This window comes from Cryptomeria japonica, chromosome 5, assembly GCF_030272615.1.
Source record: "Cryptomeria japonica chromosome 5, Sugi_1.0, whole genome shotgun sequence".
Classification (NCBI taxonomy): domain Eukaryota; kingdom Viridiplantae; phylum Streptophyta; class Pinopsida; order Cupressales; family Cupressaceae; genus Cryptomeria; species Cryptomeria japonica.
The window spans coordinates 505,383,076-505,406,789 of NC_081409.1; the positions used below are offsets into that span (position 1 = coordinate 505,383,076).

The 23,714-nt window shown below is 38.1% G+C and overlaps 2 protein-coding genes across 2 annotated transcripts in view; both read left to right on the top strand.

Moving 5' to 3' along the window:
• LOC131064883 (probable inactive ATP-dependent zinc metalloprotease FTSHI 5, chloroplastic) overlaps positions 1 to 23,714 on the top strand; it is a 275,944-nt gene that overhangs the window by 55,539 nt on the left and 196,691 nt on the right. The window lies entirely within an intron of this gene.
• On the top strand, positions 2,628 to 7,442 carry LOC131064884 (uncharacterized). The gene is made up of 5 exons (XM_057999212.2): positions 2,628 to 4,277; positions 4,518 to 5,854; positions 5,971 to 6,306; positions 6,435 to 6,507; positions 6,610 to 7,442. Exons 2-5 carry the CDS (start codon positions 5,309 to 5,311, stop codon positions 7,137 to 7,139), a joined length of 1,485 nt encoding a protein of 494 aa, XP_057855195.1. The 5' UTR covers positions 2,628 to 4,277; positions 4,518 to 5,308; the 3' UTR covers positions 7,140 to 7,442.

Consider the following 23,714-nt stretch of genomic DNA (forward strand, 5'->3'; position numbering starts at 1 on the left):
CATCCGAAATACAATGTATTTTTCTGCATTAGTTACTGATTACTTTTAAAATATTGTCCAGGCTATCTTTATTTGCAGGGAAGCATATAATTCGTAAGTAGACCAGTTTAAGGAGTGTCCAATTCAGCAATAATATTATTATTTAGGTTTATGGCTTTTCTGTGGAACTGTGTGCAGATTTACATGTATATGTACATTCTCTCTGAGTGGCTAATTGTATGGACTACTTGGAGTACAGAGAATTGAACACATGAATATGGAAAAGAAACAATATTAGAACACTCACAAGATTAAAGACACAGATTTATGCTGGATAAAATTAGCATGGTAAAATTACAGCAGATAGGGTTGTGCCTTCAATCCAATGTCAATAAGAAATGCAAGTTTGCAAACTCACAAGGCAGTGACACGCAACCACTCACCTATCTCTGTTCTCTTCACTATTTCCAAACTTTGTTTTGCTATGACTTGTTCCTCTATGATTTGAAAACTGAAGAAAACTCGACTTTCTTTCTAATTATCTCCAAGTATCTTTTCTAACTAAGGTAAGCTCATAATTTGAGAAAATTGAGACAGAAAGTTCTAAATAACCAGCTTACCCAATAGGTGGAATACGGATTAATATACATTCTATGTGGAGCATTTAGATTCAACATCTGTCTTATGGTGCACAGGTTAGGTCCTGAATGAAACTGTACATGATGAGCTCATTCACCTGTACTTGCTTCCATGTTTGTCTATTTTGGGGAGTGGTTCAGTCTTGGACTCATTGTCACAAATTCATCAGGCTGGGTTTCGTCTGACATGAATTTATCTCTAAGAATTGATACAGCAAAGAAAGACTTTGAAAATGTTTAATTAGCCATTCTGACACTTTCCTAGGTGCTTTCCAGGTCTTGATAATATTTTTGAAATATGTCTACAATTATGCCTTCACTAACAAGCTTAGAATCCAATTACAAGAAAGAAGTTGCATAGTGGTTGCACAAATCTCTTAGAGCCTTTCATTCCAAAGAGTACAGCATTGACAGTCAGGTACTTGACAACCATAGTTCACATACTTGAACTAGGCAGACCAAAAATTTCTTCTTGCCAAAAATTACTAACTTTAAAAAGTACTTAAATTTTCTTTAAAATGTAATCTACCCAACCAGGAACCTAGGAAAATACGCAATTTTTATAGTATTTTATGTTTATGAAAACTGAAATGAATACAAAGATATGTTATGAAATCCTACCAGTAAAGCTGTCTAGCAATAAAAAATTCAGTATTAATTGAAAACCCTCATACATTGTAGATTTGGCAGTTAATAATGTAAAATAAATTTAGAAATCATCATAAATGGCAAATTTGACCTATGACAGAAATGAATAAGGACAGGAATAAAATAACCAGTGATTAAGCATTGTTACAGCAGAAAACGGATAAAAAAAATAAGCCGCCATATTACCAGTCTTATTCTATGTAATCAAAATCCTTATGTTTCTCAGAGTAATCAATAGGTCTAAGAAAGTATGGACTAGCTAGACATGTAACAATAATATTAATGAGTGGTTGATGTCGAATATCAGTCCACCATCCATGACAATGGAACAACTAGTTCTCATTTATGTTTGTCTCATCTCCTCCATCAATATGTTGAGCTTTGAATAATGTTTGTTGAGGAGGGAGGTATGCAATCTATGTTCTTTGGAGGAACATTGGAGGGTCCAATTGCCATTGCATTTCTTAACATACCTTTGAAATAAGGAGATCTTGCCAAATGAAGTGGGATAGTGTTGACGTGTATTTTGTACACAACCAAACACAGAATAAAATACCCAAATGGTACATTATCCTCTCTTGAGTAAAGCCTCTGAATGCTGAAGATATCGCGAAAAGGATCAATCAGGATGACTTCAAGGTTCTTCGTTGTAGGATCTCTACGTGTGGATAAGCACCAGTGGTCGTTGTGAATGCTATTTCTTCAAGGGGCCTTACGTATTTTTGAGCTGCAGGAACAGGGTTTTCCTAAAAGCTAACAGGTTCTCAAAAAATAGCAAAAGATAGGGTTTTCAAGAGATGAATTCTAATCTAATCCTTAGAATGACTCAATGTAGGCTAGACTTGGCAAGATTCTACCAATTTCAGTATTGCCAAGGGATTACAACTCTACTGGAATCGATGCGATCTTCTAAGGTGATTAGTGATTTTCAAATCATCAAGAATTATAGATACTACCATAAAGATACATATCAATAGTTCAATAATGATTGAAGGTTCAAGCAATCTCAATATTTCCAGTTGACCACACAAGGCATCTTTACAATCAGTAAGAAGCTAGTGGTTTGGAACGTGAATCTCACCAAAGATCAAGCACAACACTTAGTCCTTCAAACTTAAATACTACTTCGACTGAGAATGATTCAAGAAGATAAACAACCATGAAGATAGCCACAAGAATTGCAATAAAACACCATAACTTCAATATTTTATTGATCTCAAAGCCAAATGGACAACAATTGTTCAAAATTCTTTCTTCACTACTCAATCTTGCTACAAAATAACTTTCTTCTCTCCAAAGCTCTAACTATTATCTATCTCTCTAATATCTAATCTGATCTAATTGACAAAATGAAAATGAGTGAGGGTATATATAGCATCCTCAATTACAATGAACGGCCCAGATCAAAAGAAGATCAACGGTTGAGATTTTGACACCTAAACACCTAAACTCTAATTAGGGTTTGTTACAAAAAGTTCCCTTTTTTAGATGAACATTATTAAATGCATAGCCAAATATTTAATTGGCACAAAAGTTGAGGAAACATAGACCAATGATAATTAAGATGCCACATCATCCTATAACAACCTCTCTTCTAGAACCTTGTTCCCTTTCCAATGCTCTTTCTTAGCATATGCAACGAATTTGGACACAATTCCTTCAATCTCAGCAATAGGAATCTCAGGAAGGTTCTTCATTCGTTCTTCCAAGTGAATGACCTGGTCAAAGGCAGTGAGAAGAGCCGCTTCCCATCCAGGTTCGAGTTCTTTGATCTTCTCAATCAGGAGCATAGTAGTGAACATTAGATCCCGTTGCTCATCTGTGATGACATTCTCATCTTTGCAAAAGATGACTTTGACTCTCTCTTCCAACTCTTGGAGGTCCACATCCGTCTCAACTTCGATCCGCCTGCCAAGAATGGTACACAACAACTCAAACACCTTATCTTGAATTGGATGGATGACGCCTTCAACTTGACTGCATTTGGTGTTGATGTCTTCGAAAAGAACCTCTTTCATCTGGAGTAGAGTTGACCACTGAAGTAGGTTATGAGCTCCTCCATCCATTATCTTTTCTTGTGCTAGGATCTTCCTTGGTGTTTGCCTGATTACTTGCAGGACAGGAATGATAACATCTCTAGTGTGAGCGAAAGCGGCTACAGTTATCATTAGATTGTGGACAATCTCAAGGACCTGGATAGCTCGGTGGATTGTCTTCATCATTCTTGTTGTAAATTCAACAGCTACCTTGTGGGATTTGTCAATCCAAGAGCTCATAAGCTAAACCAAACTCTTGACTCTTTCTGCCTTGCCAACTGATTCAAGGGGAAGTGCTTGCACAGGAGATACAGCTGGATCCTGACGTCTCAAGGGCTGATTGAGATGACTAAAGTAGCCTCTCCAAGCACCGACCTCTCTCTCAAGCTTCTTATTCTTTTCCATTTCTTCCTTAAGTTTGCCCTTAAGTGCTTCAAATGAATCGGTTGCCTCATCCATTGCTTGTTCAGTAGTGAGTGGACTAAGCTCAAATGTTTCTACATCATACTCATCTGCAAGAATTTCACCTTCATACTTGTCCACTACTGGTGTAGCTATCTGCAATTTCCTGGATCCTGTCTCATCCCTTATCACTTTGGACATCTTCGTGGCCTTCCTCTTCTCCGTTACTTCTTGAGAATTTCCTATAAGGCTCTCTAAGTCAATTACATCTTCTTCTTCTTCAATCACAATCACCCTTGTCAGTTTCTCTTTCAACCATAGTTTTAAAAATCGCCGACTCGCCTTGGACTCGCCACGGACTCGCGAGTCTTTCGCAAAGACTCGCTCGAGTCTTTTGCTCGGACTCGCGAGTCTTTCGCAGGGACTCGCGGGCCTAGAAAAACACGCCCGTAAAGGGTAAAAAAAGAGTTTTTTTTTTGTTTCTCACTTCATTTTGGTTTTTCTTTGGCCATAGCAGGTTAGAAGGGTTTGGAGGAGTAGAGGGAAGAAGGAAAAATCAGCAAGAGAGATCTAGGTAAGGATTTTTTTCTTTTTTTTTTTTTTCATTTGAATCATTTCATTGTTTTGAAACTGAAAAAAATCTTGAAAAACAAGGGGATATGCTGCCAAATTTTTTTCTATTTTCTTTTCTAAGTTATTTCCTCTTTTTTTTTCTTGTTTTTGAATGCTATTTTTCCCAAATGATTCATTGTCATTTTTTTTTGTTGATTTTCCATAAAACCTTGCTGAATTTTTTTTTTTCATGTTAAATCAGCAATGGCAAGTTCAACTCCAAGGGCAACCCCAAGGTCAGGAAGACAAAGAGATAAAGCTTGGAAATATGGGATTGCAGGAAGCAAAAAGGGGGAGGTCACTTGCACCGAATGCACAAAATGGATGACTGGTGGAATCAATAGATTAAAATACCACCTTGCACAAATACCTGGATATGGTGTGGAGGCATGCCCCAAATCAACTCCTGAAATTATTAGAGAGATGAAGGCCATTCTTGCTGAGAATGATATGCATAAGGAAGAAAGGCAAAAAACAAGAGAAGCCATGGCAGCTGCAATGAATCCCACATTGTCCACTTCGGGTCCCATTGGTCACAGTCGGGGTCGTCAGTCACTTTCATCTTTTGGTGACAATGAGGGTGAGGCTAGTGGCACTCCTGTTAGATCAGATTCTAATTTTTTTGTACCACGCAATGTTCCAGGTGCACAACCTTCACTTGAAGGTACAGGATGGAATAGAGAGAAGCATGAACAAGCACGGATAGCAGCTTCAAACTTTTAGTTTTACAATAATCTATCTTTCAATGCAGCAAACAATGTGTATTGGGAAAGTTTTGTTAATGCATGTATAGTGGCGGGTAAGGGGTTTAAGGCCCCAACAGGTCATGACTTCAGTGGGCCATTGCTAGAGAAAGCTGTGCAAAATACACAAGGTGTGGTTGATGATCAGAAAAGGTATTGGAAGAGAAAAGGATGCAGCATTTTATCTGATGGATGGACAGATGGACGAAATAGGACTCTTCTCAACTTCTTGGTGGCTTCAAATGGTGCAATGGTATTCATAAAGTCTGTTGATGCCTCAAATGAAATAAAAAATGCAGAGACTTTGTGTAATCTGTTGGATGGTGTGGTTCGGAAAGTTGGAGTTGAGAATGTTGTCCAAATTATCACGGACAACGCAGCTGCATATGTATTTGCAGGTAGAATGCTTATGGAGAGGCATCCTTCGATTACATGGAGTCCTTGTGCTGCACATTGCTTGGACTTGGTGCTAGAGGACATTGGGAAGATTGGATGGGTGAAGAAGGTGGTTGAAGATGCAAAAAGTGTCACCAAATTCATCTACAACCATACTTGGGTGCTTGCTTTGATGAGAAAACACACAAATGGCAAGGACCTTGTGCGAACTGGAGTGACACGATTTGCTAGCCACTTCATCACTTTGCAGAGCATTCTTAGTGCCATTCCTCATCTTAAGCAGATGTTTGTGTCAGATGCTTGGTTGGGGTCTGCATACTCCAAAAGACCTGAAGCAGAGAAGATTGTGAGCATTGTTTTTGATGAAGGGTTCAATAAAAGTGGAGAGGAGTTGACTGCGGTAAGTAACAAACACAAAAGTAAAGTTTATAACTTTATACAATCTTGTCTATTTGCTGATTTTATTTTTTATGGGTTGATTTTGTACTCATTTAAAATTTGTTTTAATTTTTTTAGGTGACAGAACCTTTGGTAAGGGTTCTTCGTATGGTGGATGGAGAGGGCATGCCAATGGGTTTCATTTATGAGGCCATGGATAGGGCCAAAGAGGCCATTTCACATTACTATCGTGGAAATACAAGAAAATGTGAAATCCTTTGGTGCATCATTGATCGTAGGTGGACAAACCAACTCCACCAACTGATACATGCCTTCACCTACTTTTTGAACCCGAAATTCTACTTCTCTGATTCATTTAGGGCTGATGAGGAGGTCATGGCAGGTGTTATTACATGCATTGATAAGATGACACCTGATCCTGAGTTGAGAGACAAGGTTCTTGATGAGTTGGAGGTGAGATTTGACATTCGCAATTGCTCTATCTTTATTTATGAATTCGGAAATGTTCATTATTGAATTTGAGTTTGACACTTTGACTATCTAGTATCTATTTCTGAATTTGGAAATGTTCATTGTTCAAGATCTACAAAAGTGCAGAGGGGAGACTCTTCTCATCACAACTAGCAATTGATAGGAGAGGAAAACAACAACCAGGTAAAAAATTTAGTAACTTAGTTCAATAGTGCAAGAAAAAACCTACAAACTTGATTGTTACATTTTTTTCTCAATTCTAATATTTCTAAATGTTTTTTGTAGATTTATGGTGGGAGAATTATGGTGCCGACACGCCTAATCTTCAAAAGATAGCTATCCGTGTTTTGTCTCAGCCATGCAGTGCTTCTGGGTGTGAACGAAATTGGAGTGTCTTTGAGAGCATTCACACAAAGAAGAGAAATAGATTGTCACAAAAGCGGCTCAATGATCTAGTATTTGTTCGGTACAACCTTTGCCTTCGAGTTAGACAGGTGGAGGGTGTTTCACATGAGGCCATTGACTTGGATGAAATTGATCCATATGGTGATTGGACCATGAATGAACAAAATGATGGTGATGATGTCCTCCTTACCGAAGAAGAAATTGCAGAAATAGAGAGAGGAGCAGCACAAGATGCAGAAGGAGCAAGATTGGATGAAGATGAGGATGAAGATGAGGATGATGATGAGGACTTTGACTTTGAAGAAGAATCATCTCACCATTTAGATACCACAACACCCACTGCTACTACTTCTAGCTCAAGGCCTGAAAAATTGAGCTATATTAGGAAAAATACAAAGAGGAAGATGTAGTCTTCTCTTTGGTTTGTTCATTCACATTGTTGTTTTTCACATTTGGAGTTGGACTTGGACATATCATTATATGTAATTTTGTGAACATTTATATACTTATGCTACCATTATACATTTTAGAGTTGAAAGTTGAAACTTGAATATGCTGCCATGAATGATGAAATTTCAAATATTGCGTGTTTGTAGATCATATGACATGTGTAATGTTTCAATTATGGCACTTATGTTCTCTAAATGCATTAATTTCTTTATGTTTTTTTTGTAAAACTACGGTTTTTTTTTTTTTGCCGAGTCTTTGCTGAGTCTTTCGTGAGTCTTTCACGAGTCCGAGTCCGAGTCCAAAATTTTGGTTTGCCGAGTTCGAGGCGAGTCCGAGATTTTCAACTATGCTTTCAACCAATCTGGAATGGCAGATCTTGTCTCTCTCACTTGTATTTCTTTAGGTAGTGGTTCATCTTCTCGGAGAGGAGATGTCGCTTCATCATCATTTCTCTGATCTTCCTGTAGCTCATCAATTTGGAGAGATTGACTTGATGAATGTTGAGGTGTCCGTCCCTTCTCTGGCTTATCATTCTGTACCATGGATTCCATAGATTCATCCACCTCAGGTACCGTCTTCTCTTGACCTTCAGCTTGACTTGCCCTCTTTCCATGTCGAGAAGATGTGCTCGATGGACGATCTCGATTGGCCTCTTGCTTCTTCTTGGAAGATTCTCTTTTCTCAGGTCTTTCTTTCCTCTTTGCGCCTCTAGGATGAGAAGTGTTCTCACTCACGCTAGCTTCTCCTTCATCTGGTCTAGCTTCCAAAGTGAAAGTCATTGACACATTCTGTTCTCTCAACTTCTGATGCTGTACGTCCACCCATCTGCGAGTACATGATAAAACAGGAGTCATCAAAGCTCTCAAGTTGAAAACCTCGGGCTCATTTCAATCTATCTTTACTGCTTTGTCTTCTTTGTCATAGGATGATTAGAGATGTCTGCCATTGTCCTGAGCTTGATCAGCCACTCTGTAAACTTTGCATTTCCTGATGAAATCTAAAGGTAATCTGGAATGCATCTTTCTTTTCACTTCTAAATCACTTGAGAGATTCATCCAAAAGTCTTCTACCTGAAACTCATGTCCGTACTTCCTAGCAACTGTTTCCTCCATATAACCATAAGGATCAAAATTCTCCCGCGAGGCAAAGAAGGTGAATGAATACAAGGCTAATTCCTTCTCTGCATCCTCCAAAGCTTGAGTATTAGGACATACCTCAATTGAATTCCCCAATATGATAGGCACGGGAACTCCATTTCCATGCTTGTGTCTGGATACCTTTGCACAAGCTACCAACTGCCTGGTTACCTCAAGTAGCACTATCCTTTCTGTCGGATATCTCGGCAACATGTAGGGAGGTGAAGGACACCCTTGAACTTTGATATATGTAAACTTTTGAAACTGGATGAACCATGCACCATACCTCTTCACAAGCTCTTGTGCATCCAGGGATAGTCGATTGTGAATCCCGCCTTGCAATATCCTAGTGATGTTCATCGTGAAGGTATCATTAACTATCTTGTAGTCACTTCTAGGTGGATGATGCAAATGAACATAAGAGTCACAAACTCTCACCTCTCCGGGTCCTCTTCCAATCACTCCTTTGTGAGGTAGCTCTGCATACTCGAAACTCCTGATCAAGGCGTATATAACATATGAGCTCATATGAAATGATTTGGTAGGCCTTAGTCTCCTCAACTGCACATCCAGACTATTGCTAATAATTCTGGCCCAATGAAGTGTTCCTCTTCCTTGGACTATCACTTGAATGAAGAAGAACATCCACTTTTCGAAGTAGAAGGCTTGAGGAGCCCCTATAATTCGATTGAGCAAAGTTATCAAATCTCTGTACTCCTCCTGGAAGTCGATTCTATGTGGTGTGCTGGGAATCTTGTTCAAGCGAGGACGACTTTTGAGCAACCAATTCTTGTTGGTGAGGTTCAAACAGGTGTCAGGATCATCCTCATACATTGACTTGGCTCCTTCTAGGCTTTTGTAAATCATATCTTTATGTTCTGGAAGATGAAGAGCTTCGCTTATAGCTTCTTCTGAAAGGTAAGCTAAAGTGTTTCCTTCCTTGGATACGATCGATCTTGATTGTGAGTCATAATGGCGGGCACACTTGATCATCAGCTCATGACACCGGACTGCTGGAGGGAAACCTGCCGCCTTGATGATACCACTTTCAATTATCTTCTTCACGACGGGTGATGGCTTGCCAATGTAGGGGACCTCTCGAAACTTCTTCACACTGAAGTTTCCCAAGTTGGTATCTCTGATATTACTCCATTTGGACACAATCTTGGTCTCCAATTCATCATTCTTCTGATCTTCCTTCATGAGAGCCAGGCGACTAGTAGATGCTCCCGCCTTTGGAGTCGCCATCTTGACACCTACACAACATTTCACAATTAGTAATATACCTTGAAGCGTAGAAATATAGAGTAAAAAGGAAGATTTAAGATCTTAATTAGGAAATTTCATGATAAATCTTGAGTTATCATTTCCTAATTAACTATGCAATACTTAGATTTTTTCAAAACAAATGTTCAAAATTCAAATCTTCAACAATGGTGTTAAGACGATTTCGTCATACCTCCTCTTGAGTATTAAACTCTAAGAAATGATGCAAAAATAGATGAATTTCGCTAGGCAAAATGTAGATCAAAGCCCTCCTTTGAATGAATTGCGCCCCCTCTAGCTTGGGAAAGAATAAAACTCCACTTCCTTCTAGCCTTCCAACACTTGAAAGAAATTCGCTCCAAGTACACTAGATTTCGCACCTCCTTCTAGCTCCCCAAATTCGCACTTAAGGCAATGATTGAATGATTTGAAATGTGAAAAAACTCCTCCAATAAATAGAGCGCTCACCCTTTTGCTCCCTCTAGGCCGACTTGGCAAAAAGAGGTTAAAAAATAAATAAAATTCCAAAAAAGGGGGCCGACGTGGCAAAATAAATCAAAATAAGGCCTTGAGCGCTTTATATTTAATTTTAATTTAATAAAAATTAATTTTAAATGCCTCCAAGATAGAAGTTCGATTTTTTAAGGCTTAAAATTAAATGCCAAAATGTTTTTTAATTTAATGTCAATTTAATCTTAATTTTCCAAAACGCCTCAAAATTAGCAATGTTGGCGATCAAGTGCAATTTGGAGACTATGAATTTTTGAAACAAGGCTTAATGAGATTTCATGAGGATTTTGCCCTAGACCCTCTCTGAGGGTAAGGAGCGATTTTTGAATTTTAGCCTTGAATATTTCACATTTTGACCTGAAAATCTCCTGGAGGGTAAATTGATATCCAGTTAATGCGTTGCACTTCAAATTTGACATTTTTTATGAGGAAAAATAGGTGAAAATGTAAATTTCGCCCTGGACCCCCAGCAAGGGTCAAGAGCGATTTTTCATTTTTTAGCTAAAATCCACCTCAACTTGTTTGTTAAACTCACAATGTCACTTCCAAAATCCATTTGCTTGCACTATAAAGTTAATTCATCAATAATTTTGAAGGAAATAATGACCTTGGAGGCAATTTCGCTCTGGACACTCTCTGAGGGTCAGGAGCGATTTTTCTGTTTTCAACAAAGTCCTTCATCATTTCTAGTCAAGGCTTCTTCAGGGGGGTGGAGAAAGTTATTTATTTTCCATTTATGATCAAAACTTGGTCTTTTTTCATTGCAAAATGAAGGAAATCAAAATCTCGCTGTGGGCCCTCTCTGAGGGTCAGGAGCGATTTTTCATTTTTTGCTCAAATTTAGCATTTTTCAACCTCCAAAATCTCTTCAAGACATTTCAACTAGGCCCCCTCACTGACTTGCAAACTTAGCTTTGTCAAATTTTGGGAAAAAGGTGTGTTTTTGGTGTTTTTCACTCTGGGCCCTCCCTGAGGGTCAGGAGCGATTTTTTGATTTTAAGCTTGATTATCCACCATTTTTCATTGAAACTTAATTCATCACTTGGCAATGTTCTTCCGTCATCCATCTCATCCAAACTCGCTTTGTTGTTGCAAGGTAGAATGAGGATTTTCAATAATTTCGCTCTGGGCCCTCTTTGAGGGTCAGGAGCGATTTTTCGTTGTGGGCCCTCTCTGAGGGTCAGGAGTGATTTTTCATTTTCTGACCAAAATCATCAAGTTTCAAAGGCAAAACAATATTCATCATGTTTTTGGAGGTCTCTTCTCCTTATCCTAACCTTGCCTTAGCACCATTTTGAAGAAAACATGCATTTTTTGAAAATCTCGCTCTGGGCCTTCAGTGAGGGTCAGGAGCGACTTTTTGGTTTTAGGCAAATTCCTTTATGTCTTAATCTTCAAATCACCTCCGAGGCATAACACATCACGTTCTCCTCTTGTCCAAGCAAGATTTTACCTCAATTTTTCAAACAAAGGAGAGAAACCTGGAAAATCGCTATGGGCCCTCTCTGAGGGTCCGAAGCGATTTTCGCTATGGGCCCTCTCTGAGGGTCAGGAGCGATTTTTTGATTGTGGGTTGATTTCCTCTTTCGTTGATCATCCAAATTATATTCAATGGGTAGAACATGCTTTCCTTCGTCCCTTCCAATCATAAAAATCACTTTGATCTTGCAAGAATAATGCATTTTTGAAAATCTCGCTATGGACCTTCACTGAGGGTCAGGAGCGATTTTTGCTTCCTGGACCAAAATGCTTCACTTTTCATCTAAAAATCACTTTGCCAAGGAAGATGTCATCTTGTTCTTTGCTATGAATAAAAATTCATGTCCAAGAAAGGTCCAAAAATGTGCACACAAAGAAAATCGCTCTGGACCCTCTCTGAGGGTCAGGAGCGATTTTACCTTTCTTGGGCAAAACTCCTTCAATTCATCATCTTTGATCAAGTCTGGATACTTCACTGTGCTCATTTCATCCATCCCCATGCCTTTGACATCTTAAGTCGACCCCTATAAGATTTCTCGCTGTGGGCCCTCTCTGAAGGTCAGGAGCGATTTTTCTCTTAGTTTCCAAAATTCACCATCTTTCACGTGTCCAAACCGTCCAAAGCATCAAGTCACATTCGATCATCCTTCCAGGAGACCCTGCACAAAGCAATTTAGAAAAGTCAGTGACAAATATGACTTAAACAACATTTTTGCCCTGGGCCTTCACTGAGGGTCAGGAGCGATTTTACCCTTTTTGGCCAAACTGCTTCAAATTTAAGTCTCAAACTGCTTCACAAGGCAAAGTCAAGTCATTTTCAAGGTCAGGACCCAGTTAGCAAGTCCATCAAAAACAAGAAATTGCACTCAGGATAAATTTCGCCCTAGGCCCTCTTTGAGGGTCAGGAGCGATTTGTCTGTTTCAGGCATCATCTTGCTTCAAAAAAATTGATCAAAACTCACCTAGGCAAGAACACACAACTTCACCTTCAAAAATGCTAACACTTAGTCAAAATTGGATTTTACCCTAAAAATCCTTTATTAGACCTAACCTGAGACCTATTTGACTCTCCTGAAAGACTTACCTAATTTCAATCATCTCAACTCATTGGGAGGACACTTAACAATTCTCAAAAATTTGACTGGACTCAGCCTGAATAACATCAAAAGAACCCCCTAAGGTTTAGCCCTAGCCCAGACAGACCACTCACTCACTCAAAACCCTAAAAGCAGAGAGAAGAACAAGCAAAACAAAAGCGAAACAGAGGGGGCCCCCATTCTAATGGGGCGATGTGTGAAATGGTCACAATAGATAGCATGGGCATAAAAACATTTGGCCATTGAATCATTGGCTTGCTCACGTTTTTGCAAACTCATTAACCCTACCACTATATTTTTTTCACTCGCAGTAGACATGGTATACCTCTTTCCTCAATCACAACTCTCTCCAACTGATATGTTGGGATAGTCATCAATAGATTGCAATGTTTTGGAAGAATGTTTCTTACTCTTAGTAGCTCTAGTAATTTTTTCCTCATTCTCTCCAACCAACCTTGCCATTTCAACCTGTTGTTCCAATGTTATGTCCACACAAACTCTAACTCCACGTCCACTCTCACCCAATAAATGGTGTGTAACCCTACTTTAGCTCCCGTGATTATCAATTTGGCAAATATGACAACTAATGCATTTTGACCTTGTATTTTTACCCTTATTAATGGTTAAATTGGTGGCAAGTTGAAGCAAAGAATTTTTTTGTTTGAAAGGATCTTTTGCAGATTTTTGAAGAGAGGGTGAAGGGCATGCAAAATGATCTTGTGGAGTTCCAATAGAACTTGTGTTTGGATTTTTTCTGAACCTATGTACAAAAATGTATGGTTGCTGATGTAAAAGGCATGGTTTTTGGTGTATCGCCATATGGAGGTGATGGGAGCATGCATAGGTTGGCTATGCTATGGCAGATGACCGTAGTATTTCCTCCAAGATTGTGTGGCAGTATGGAAAGACATATATACACAATTTTTCAGTGAAGAAGGGAGGATGGAAAAAGGGTTGTAGTGCCTAAAACAAAAGTCTTCCTAGTAACAAGTTCAAGGCATTTTCTATATTGCAATTGTTTGGGATTTCTCCTAAAAAGTGTAATATCAAACTAAAAATCCAAAAGGAACATTTTAAACTTGCAGATTCAATATCTTTTGAATGTCTACATGAGTATTGTATGCATTTCGGATGATTTTATTGGTTCTTTTAATCACATATATTGATTCGTGTGTTATTTTGACTAGTTTATAGATTGGAAGGTACTAAAGCTCCTTGGGTGCCTTATCAAAACAATACAGGAAATATGTAGGTTTTCTTATAGATAACTAAGATAGATTCAATGGGATGTCATGCTATTTCATGCACTTGCTTATTTGCAAGCTAGGTTGCCGGTTCGGGTTCGGGTTCGGGTTTGGGTTTGAAGAACTCGGTATGCCGGTACGGCAAAATTTTGAAAAGGGGTTTGGGTTCGTTAGTACAAAAACATGTAAATTTTTTTTATATATATATATATATATTTTGATATTTGTGAAGCCTATAAGCATGAATTAAAATTTGCATGTCACATAGCATCATATAAACAACAAAACAAACATAAACTTGTAATCATAGCATCATGATCATACCATAATTGATAATAGCATCATATACATCAAGTTTAATATCAAAATGACAAAATATTTAAGTATCATTGTTTCAACTTTCAACAATATAAACTTAAAGTTTAATCATCAAATGGATCATCTAATTCATCCTCCTCCTCCTCCTCATTGACATTGACATTGACATTAGATGAGCCAATGCCACTTGCACTTGCACTATAAGTTGGCTCAATTTCCGAGTCATCAAGTGTCAATGCAAGAAGCTGAGAAGCAGGAGCATCCAAATCAGAATGCTTTGGCTCTATATCCCACATCTTTGTTTCCCCTTGTGTGTAGTCATGTTGTTTGTGTGAAAGAAGATGTAGGTTGGAATGCACATATACTAAATTCTCTGCTCTTTTTGATAGCAGCCTATTGCGCTTTACTGAGTGGATGAAAGAGTATGTGCTCCAATTTCTTTCTGAAGCAGATGAACTAGCAACCTATGAAGACAAAGTAAACAATTAAAGTTATACATTAATAAAAATAAAATTACTAGCAACCTATGAAGACAAAGTAAACTATAAACTAAAACTTGTAAATTTAAAATTTTAATTAATTAAACTTACTTGCGATAAAACTTTTATAGCAAGGGGTTGTAGGTGTTGGAAGCATGTGCCATGGAAGTACCACCAGCTATGAGCATCCTTCTTGGATCTATGATGAAGTGCATCAACACTTAGACCATTCCCATTTGCGAATTCTATGAACTCATTTGTAACAACATCTCGCAAATCATCATCGAGATATCAGATACTTCTAGATCTCTCCATGGTGGAATCCTTCCTGGTTTATCAAGAAACTGATTGCTATAGTACTTAGGTGTCAAGGCATAGGCAAGAAGGTGCAAAGGAGTGGTCATCTTATTCCACCTCTCTACAATAATTACTTCCAGTTCTTTGAAGAATTTCTCCTGAGGGTCATTCTCTTTTTCATTTATAGTGACCTTTATTTTTTAAAGCATTGAGTCAATGCCATCATAAATCTCACCTATGCAAGGCCTATCCATGTTTGTATAGCGAATCATGCTCATGATGGGCTCAGTGATACTTAGGAGATATGTAACAAGATCCCACCATTTCTCATTCAATATTCTATCCCTAATTTTTTCTGTCCTCTCAGTGCTACTTTGCTTCCATACAGTCCAATTGGTGCTGATCACCATATTGCATAGTGCCACTCTAACTTTCACAAGTCATCTTAAGACGATTGTGTTTGATTCAAAACGGGTCTCAGCAACCTATAACACAAATTAATGCCAAATGATTAAAAAATAAAGCCAAACTTTAAAGAAGAATATACAATATAGCTTACACAATGATATTATGAACATTGAAAATTCAAAAAAATCAGAAAATGTAAAATTAAATTACTATTTCACTTACCTTCAATAGCTCCAAATTCGAATAGGTTCGAAAAATCCCTTGAGACATGTGGTGGTTTGTGATGAACATCTGGATGTCCTCAGCCTTTGCATACACATCTCTAATCCATTTTATTTTTTGCCCAATCCTTTGTAGCATAAGATTGAGTGAATGTACTGCACAAGGTGTCCAAAAGATGTGATCATAGCGTTGCTCAACCAACAAACCAACAATTCTACAATTTTTTGCATTGTCCGTTATGACTTGGACAACATTGCGGGGTCCCACAGACTCAATGGCAGAGATGAGAATTTCTGCAATAAATTGGCCATCTTTTATTTGGCCCTCACAATCCACAGCTCTCAAAAACATTGCCCCTTTAGGGGACACCGCTATGATATTGATCAAGGGACGGTTTTTAGCATCTGTCCACCCATCTGAAACAATTGTTACACCTGTCTCAACCCATGAATCCCTTATGGGTTTCAATGCATCTTCAACCCTCTTCACCTCTTTCTCCAATAATGTTCCACGTACCTTCTCATAATCGGGGCCCTTATACCCTCTTGGTGCCTCATTAACACTTTTTATCATTTGCTTCCAATATGGGGAGCGAACAACATTGAATGACAACCCATTTGCATAAATGCACCTTACTATATCTTGATCAGCATTGTCTCTACTCTCATTTTGGAATGCAGTTTCTAAAGGCCCCTTTGTTCTTTTACGTGTCAAGGGTGGTTCACTTTGAGGTTCATTTGTGGCAAAGAAGGGGTGGTCTTCTACTACAATACTGGGATTAGAAGGGCTTTGCATTCCCTTTGTTTTCTTTGATGCGGTTTGGTTCAATCTACGGGCTTCCCTCTCTTCTGCCGCCTCATGCTCCCTAATATATTTCATCACTATCTCATCTGGTATAGGTTTACCATTTTTTCCAGGGCATTTTTTGATGCCTCTTCCTTTTATTCCACACAAATGGCCTACCACCTGATAATATGAACTATTACGTTCAATATCACATCCATGGCATTTCCAACGGAATCCCCCACCTCCCGGAAGTTGTTTTATAATGTCCACATATTTCCATAAGGGAGGATTTGGATCATTTCTTTGTTTTGCAATTATTTGTTCATTGCCAATGGAGGAAGATGTAGATGTCATTCTAGTTCCTATGGCAAGAAATAAAATAAACATATTCAAAAACAAAAACTAAATAATGAAAAAAAATTCAAGTTTCATGTTTGACAATTTGTGAAACAAAAATAGTTGGAAAAAAATGTTTAAAAACCTACCTCTTGCAGCCAATGGAACCTTGAAAATTTATGGAAATGATGTTGCAACACTTGTTGAAGCTTCAAAAATCAGTCTTCACTCCTCTTTGATCTTGGAAGCCAAATTTTGTTCACCCTTTCTTCAACCTGCTCTCATAAAACTTTTGTTTGCAACACAAATGAAGTGAAATGAGTCAATAAAATGTTTTAGAAGTCAATTTTAGGTTATAAATTTCACTTTTTACAAGGCGGAATTGAAAAAAAAATTAAATTTGCCTTATTTTTTGACACTATGGGCCGCCCAACCGCCCGGGTTCGACCAGGCTCGAACCCACTCTGGGTTTTTTGAACCCTGGTCGAACCCAAGTCGAACCGGACCCGTACCACGGACTCGGTCGAACCCGGACCCGTACCAGGGGGGCCCAGAGGCGAACCCGGTAACCTAGTTTGCAAGCATAGAGCCTAGCTTACGCGTGAAATTTAGAGGTATAGACTATAGTATTTATTGTTATCTTTGTTAAGGTGTAGAGTAGTGTTGGTGGACGTTTTATCATCTACCGAACACTTAGAATAAAATACCACAAGGATATCCTATCCTCTCCTGAACAAAATCACTACTTGTGCCAAGATTGCGAGAAAGACCACAAGGCGACTTCAAGGTCTATATGTGCGAACAAGCGACTTTTGTGGAATAGCTTATTGGGTAGTGTGTTCTGAAAATCTCAAGGGGGACTTATGTGCGAACTCAAATCATTCACAAGTTGTGCCTAGGCAGATATAACAATTTATGCTCAATGTTTTTGGATTTTCTGGTTTAGGACTAAAAAATAAAAAAAGATGAGGGTTTACAGATTCTATGCTACTTCTAAGCTATTCCTATGAACTCAAGCGACGGTAATGACTGGGTGAAACTGGTAACGACGCTTTGTTTCGCCACACTCAGACAACAACGCAAAGCGGGTGTAATCTTCTAAGGTTATGCTTAAGGTTTTCACACTTAGGAAGAATACCAACAATTGAACAATATGATTCCAAGTAGAAGTTAAACATCTATATTAAAAACAACTCAGACTAACTTTGCACATTGAAAGGAAATCATCCATCCAACAAAAGTATGAGCAAGATTCCACCAATCAATACTATCAGATCTATCATTCATCTAACAACTTGAAAACAAATTACTTAAGCAAATCTAATCTAATTGTTGAAGGCAGTATGTAACCATGCAACCATTTAGCAATAAGAAGATTTCAAAACAATATTGATAATGAATATTTTATTACTCAAATAGCTTTGTGCAACAATTTCATAAATCTCTCCATAGCACAATGAAATGAGAGAATGGGGGTTTATATAGAGTTTTGAAAGAAAAATGAATAGCCGAGATCGATCTAAGATCAACGAATGAGATCTAAACAACCCAACCCTAGATAGAGTTTCCCAAAATAATATCAAAGATCAATTACAAAAGAGACAAGTGGCGCAAGATGCTATTTTTTAAGGATTGTATCCCTTTCTTCTGATATTCATTGAACTTGGACACAATTTGGTCCACTTCCTCCATTGCGACATGTGGCAATAGGTTGACCTTGAATTCCAATCCTTCTAAGTCATCTGCACAAAGAGCAAAGGTGAATTCCCAGTCTAGCTGCTGCTTTTGAAAGGCATCTCTGATGGAAAGGAGGTTCGATGCTTTAGCCAGGTTGCTCTTCAAGACCGGTCCTGTGATGGCAAAGAAGATGTCCTATGTTTTGATTTTCAGATTCTCCAACTTCATATCCCTTTCTCGGATGGTTTCTTTCTCAAGTATTTTTGCAAGTATAAGGAAAATCTTATCTTGAATGACCCTTATCTGTTCTTCTATTTTATCAATATCAATCTGCACTTTTTCCAAGACCTCATTCCATGCAACCAATGTCTAGAGCCAATTGTGGAAATCATAAGCAGCCCTCGCTTCAATTATCTTGTGATTAACCAACTCTTGGGATGAGATTCCTTTGAGTTTTCAAAGGCACGGAATGATTCTTTCCTGGACATCCTAAAAGTTAGCCGACATTTCTGCCATGTTCTCAATCTTGGAAAGCAAAGAAGTTTGCTCATATGTTGATGATATTTCTTCCATGAACTTGGCTGCCTCTTCTTTTGTACTTTCCATCCAATCCCTAGTTTCTTTGGCTGTCACTGCATCTTCCTCATAACTTTTGACTACCTGTTGTGAATCCAAAAGTAAGAGAGCATTTGGATTGGCTTGATCAAGTGGCTTAGTAGTTAATTGCCGAATATACTCTTTCAGGCACTCTACTTCTCTCTTATGCTCATTCTTCTTTTCTGTCTCCTCATCCAATTTTGCCTTTATGGAAGCAACTGAATTATCTAAGTCATCTTTTGCTTGGGTCTTTGTGATTGGGTCTAAGTCAAAAGTGGTGATCTCAAACTCAGGAGGAGCAATGTCTCCTTTTGCTTTGTTCACCTTAGGCACAACTATATGCACTATGCGGTTCCCTGTCTCATCTCTCTGGATGGTAGAAAATCTCTTGGCTGGCTTCTTCACAACAGTTTGTTCTAACCTGGCCAAGAAATCTGCCATGTCATCTTCTTCTTGTTCTACTATTGGTGTATTCATCTTCAATCTCTACTTCAGCCATTCTAGAATAGTGGGCTGCTTGATGCCTTCTACTTCCTGGTCATCCTTTGTTTCTATGTCACGTGCAATCCCCCGAAGAGCAGAAATCATCCCTTCTTGGAAATCTTCCTCTTCAATATCTGTCATGCTCTGATTCTAGGATTTCCGTGCCAGTAGGAGATGGTGGCTGTTCATCTTCCTGATGGACTGATTTTGCATTTTCTTCATGAACTAAAGAAGGAATTTCTATTTCAGCCAATGACTCATCAATATTAAATATGCATTTCTCATTCCTTGATGTTGCGGAAGGAGATGGTTCTGTCCTCTACTTCTTCTGAGCAGGTTCTTCATTCTCAACTGCCTTCCCTTTCCTTTTAGCATTCTCGCTTGGTTTGGCATTTTGTGTTGCTTCTTCATTTGAAGAATATCCTTCTGCTACTCCCATTAGATTATAAGTCAAAGTTATATTCTTCTGCTTCAGCCTGTGACATTGCTGATTAACCCACCACCTGGTATATTTCGTGACTGACCGCATTAGGGTGGTTAAGTCTGCATGATCTGGCTTTGACCACTTGATAGGAGGAAGAGGTGCTTGCTCATCAAAACCAGGTTGAGTATGCTCTCCATTATCTTCTAACTGATTTGGTATGAGAAAAGGTTGAGTTTCTCTGATGAAATTTACAGATAGCCTGGAATATAACCTTTTCTTGATTTCGTCATCAACAACATTTGCTCAAAAATCTTCTATATTTACTTTGTTTGAATCTTTCCTCCTTCACTGATCTGATGTTATTGTGAGGACCATAATTGGTTCTGGATTGGTAGAATGTAAAAGGATACCACTGCATTTCAAGCTTGGCACCCTCAGCTGCCTGCGCAGTTGAACAAGATTCTTTCATGTTTCCAATGAAGAATGGAAAAGATATGGCTGCCTTCTGCCTTACTCTTTTGAAACTCTGATATGTCTCCAATTGTCTGTAAACTTCCAATAGGACCATCCTATTGGTTGGGTATATTGGCAATCGGTAAGGACGGCCAGTGAAACCTTGGATTCTGATATAAGTGAATTTCAGAAACTGGATAAACTAGGATCCATACCGACTAATCAAGCTTTTAGATCCATGACAAGTCTGTTATGAGTGCCTCCTTGCAGTGTTCTTGTTATGTATATCAGGAATGCGTCATGGGCTCGAAAACTTTTCTCCTTGAGTTGCAGCTGAGGATAACAATCATATGGTCGTAATTCATTCTCACCACCTTCTACTATGCCTTTGCAAATCAATCCTGAATATTTGTAAGTTGCCGGCAACAAATAAATTATGTAGGAACTCATGTGGAATGTCTTTGTCCTTTCCAAGTTCACCAACTGTTCATGAAGGTTGTCATTGATTATGTGGGACCAATTGAATAACTTGGTTTGTGAAGTGATTTCATCCATGAAATATTACATCCATGTATGAAATAGCTGACCCTTAGGGCTGCCCATTACTCTATTCAACAATAGGATGATATCACCATACTCTTTCTTGAAGAATGGACGTAACAAATACTTTGGCACTTTTCCTTGAGGTCTTTTCTTCTCAAGCCAAGACTTGTTCACATTCACAACACAAAGTTAAAACCGACTATCATAGACTTTCTGGGCTTGTCTTTGAGTCTTGTAGGTGGTTTTACTGTGCTTTGGTATACCAAATGTCTCTTGGATGGACAATTCTGAAAGATTATTTGTCTAGATTGTGCTTTATAATGCAAGACACATTCGACAATCAGCTCGACACATTCTTTGGCTGGTGGGAACCCAGCTGCTTGGACAATTCCGTTTTGCATCATCCTGCGAGCAATAGGTGTAGGAATGTGTCCATCATGTCCATACATTCTTTTCTTAAATTCTTCCATATCAACGTGCCCGAGATCTGTGTTAGTGATGTTCTTCCACTTGGATTTGGCTTTGGACTTCAACTGCGCTCCCTTGCTGGCGAACTTCATTGCTACTTGTAAAAACACATGAAAACTCCACGTTATTTTCAGAATTTAATTCTGATTTTAAATTCTTTTTTGAAAATTTTACTTTCAGCCTGTTAAAAGGCTAAGTCTTTGAAGGGTTTGGTCAAGAAATTAATGAAAATTAAGACAGAAAGATGAGGAAATTCAGTCAAATTGAGTTTTTGAATCCTCTTTATGACTGAAATTTACCTTTGATTCAGAAAATCTGCCTTAAAATCAGAGAAAAATGCTTAATTTCTAGACCCTTGACACTTAGTTAGAAGAATGATCTTCTGGACAATTCTTCTTCAAAAATCCAAAATTTATGAAATTTGAGAGAAAACTTCTTTTCAATGCTCTCCAAAATTTTCAACCTAGATATTGAATTGCGTAAGTGAATTGGCTGAAAATATATAGAGTATAGGGTTCTTAAATTTAGAAGTTTTTGATTTGTTTTATTGTTTTTTTTTATTTTGAAATAATTTTTATTGTTTTTTTTTTTTTTTTTTGTTTTAATCTTTCCAAAATGGAAAATTTTATTTCTTCTCTCAAAAAATTTGATTTTATCTAGGAATCTTCTAGAACTTTCTAGAAATTTTGAAATTTGACAAAATTTTCTAAGTGTTGAGAATCAAAAAAATGTTTCATGAATTATGATCAGAATTGTATCCTCCTGGCATGGCGTTTCAGTTTGATTGTCTTCATGCTTAATTGATCAAATTTTAGAGCTTTAATCAGGCATCTTCACATATTCCATTTATGCTTGGATAATTGGAATGGATTTGAACTTGTGTTTGGTAAACTTGCAAGGGTTTGGACAATTTCTTCATGCCTTAGGGTTTGTGTCTTGGAACAACTTTGTTTCAGTCTTGATGTCTTGGAATGCTTCATGGCAATGGAGAGTTAGAACAATTACATGTCTTTTTGTCTTTGGCAAATTTGGACATATGATCGGACAATTTGTCTTCCAATCTTTGTTTTTTTTTGATCTTGTTTTCTTGGAGGGGTTTTAAGCATTACTTTGATCATGGACATGTTTCATGTTGGTGGAAAGTTCAGATAGTCACATGTCTTTGACAAATTTCTTCGTGTCACGTTTTGAATTGTTTGGCGTGCTTGAAGACTTTCCTCTCGGCAAGGTGTAGTTCACATCTTCCTTGGACAATTTTTTAATTTGTGCTTGATTTAGTTGGACAAGACCTTGGACATGTCTTATTCCTCAGCGAATTTTGGATGGCTTTCTTCCTTGGATATGGAAGGGCAGACTTTCCACATCTTTGGACAGATTGTGGTTCATGCTTCATTTCAAAGGTTATCACATGTATATCAGCTATGAACAATCTTTCTCTTCCAAGGCGGGTTTGGAGATGATTAAAAACTTAGGATATTTAGCAAAGTCTGTTATCTTCGTCCTTGCTGATCATGATCGCAGCAGTTGGACAATTTTGTTCGGCTTCCAAATCCTTGGGTATGCGAATTTATTACTTTTTCCTTGGCAGGGCAGAGTTTACTCAAGTTCGTTTTATACTTGGAAGATCATCAAGAAGTTTGTCAGGGCAGGGCTTACACAAGTTCGCTTTATACTTGGATATGATCGCTTTATCTTTAGCAAACCTTCAATTAGCTGTGTATGATGATCTTGGATGAGTCTTGGGTATGCATCTTCCTGCAGATTTGAAAGATTTCTGAGGAGTCTGTGTGTAGATTTGGATAATCTCTCTCTCCCAAGGTGGATCCAAAGATTATCAATGGTGAATTCTGAATTTTATCAGCAACTCTATTATTTTATCAGCAAACCTTGTTAATGGCAAACTTTGAACTTTTTTGATTGCTCCTTTTCAAACCCCTTGGACCTGACTTACTTCTCCTTTCTATGGAAAATTTTGGAGAGTATCAAGGTGGAATTTATACCTTCAAACTGTTGTCAATGGCGAATTTGAGGAGAATATCGAATTTATTTCCTTCAAACCCTTGAATCTATTTCTTTTCTCATCTCCATGGCAAAACTCTTCTGAAAATTTGATAATCCAATTAAATTTTGGAACTGCTTCCTAGACGAATTCAAGGAAGAATTCAAATTTCTGTCCTCAAGACCTTTGAATTTGTTTTACTTCTGCAAGGCCAAACTGATAATATGGCATGAATCTGATAATCTTTTATGCCTGGAAGCTGCTTACTTTGATCTCCCTTAGCGATTTTGGGAGAAGTCCGAACTTGATTGGC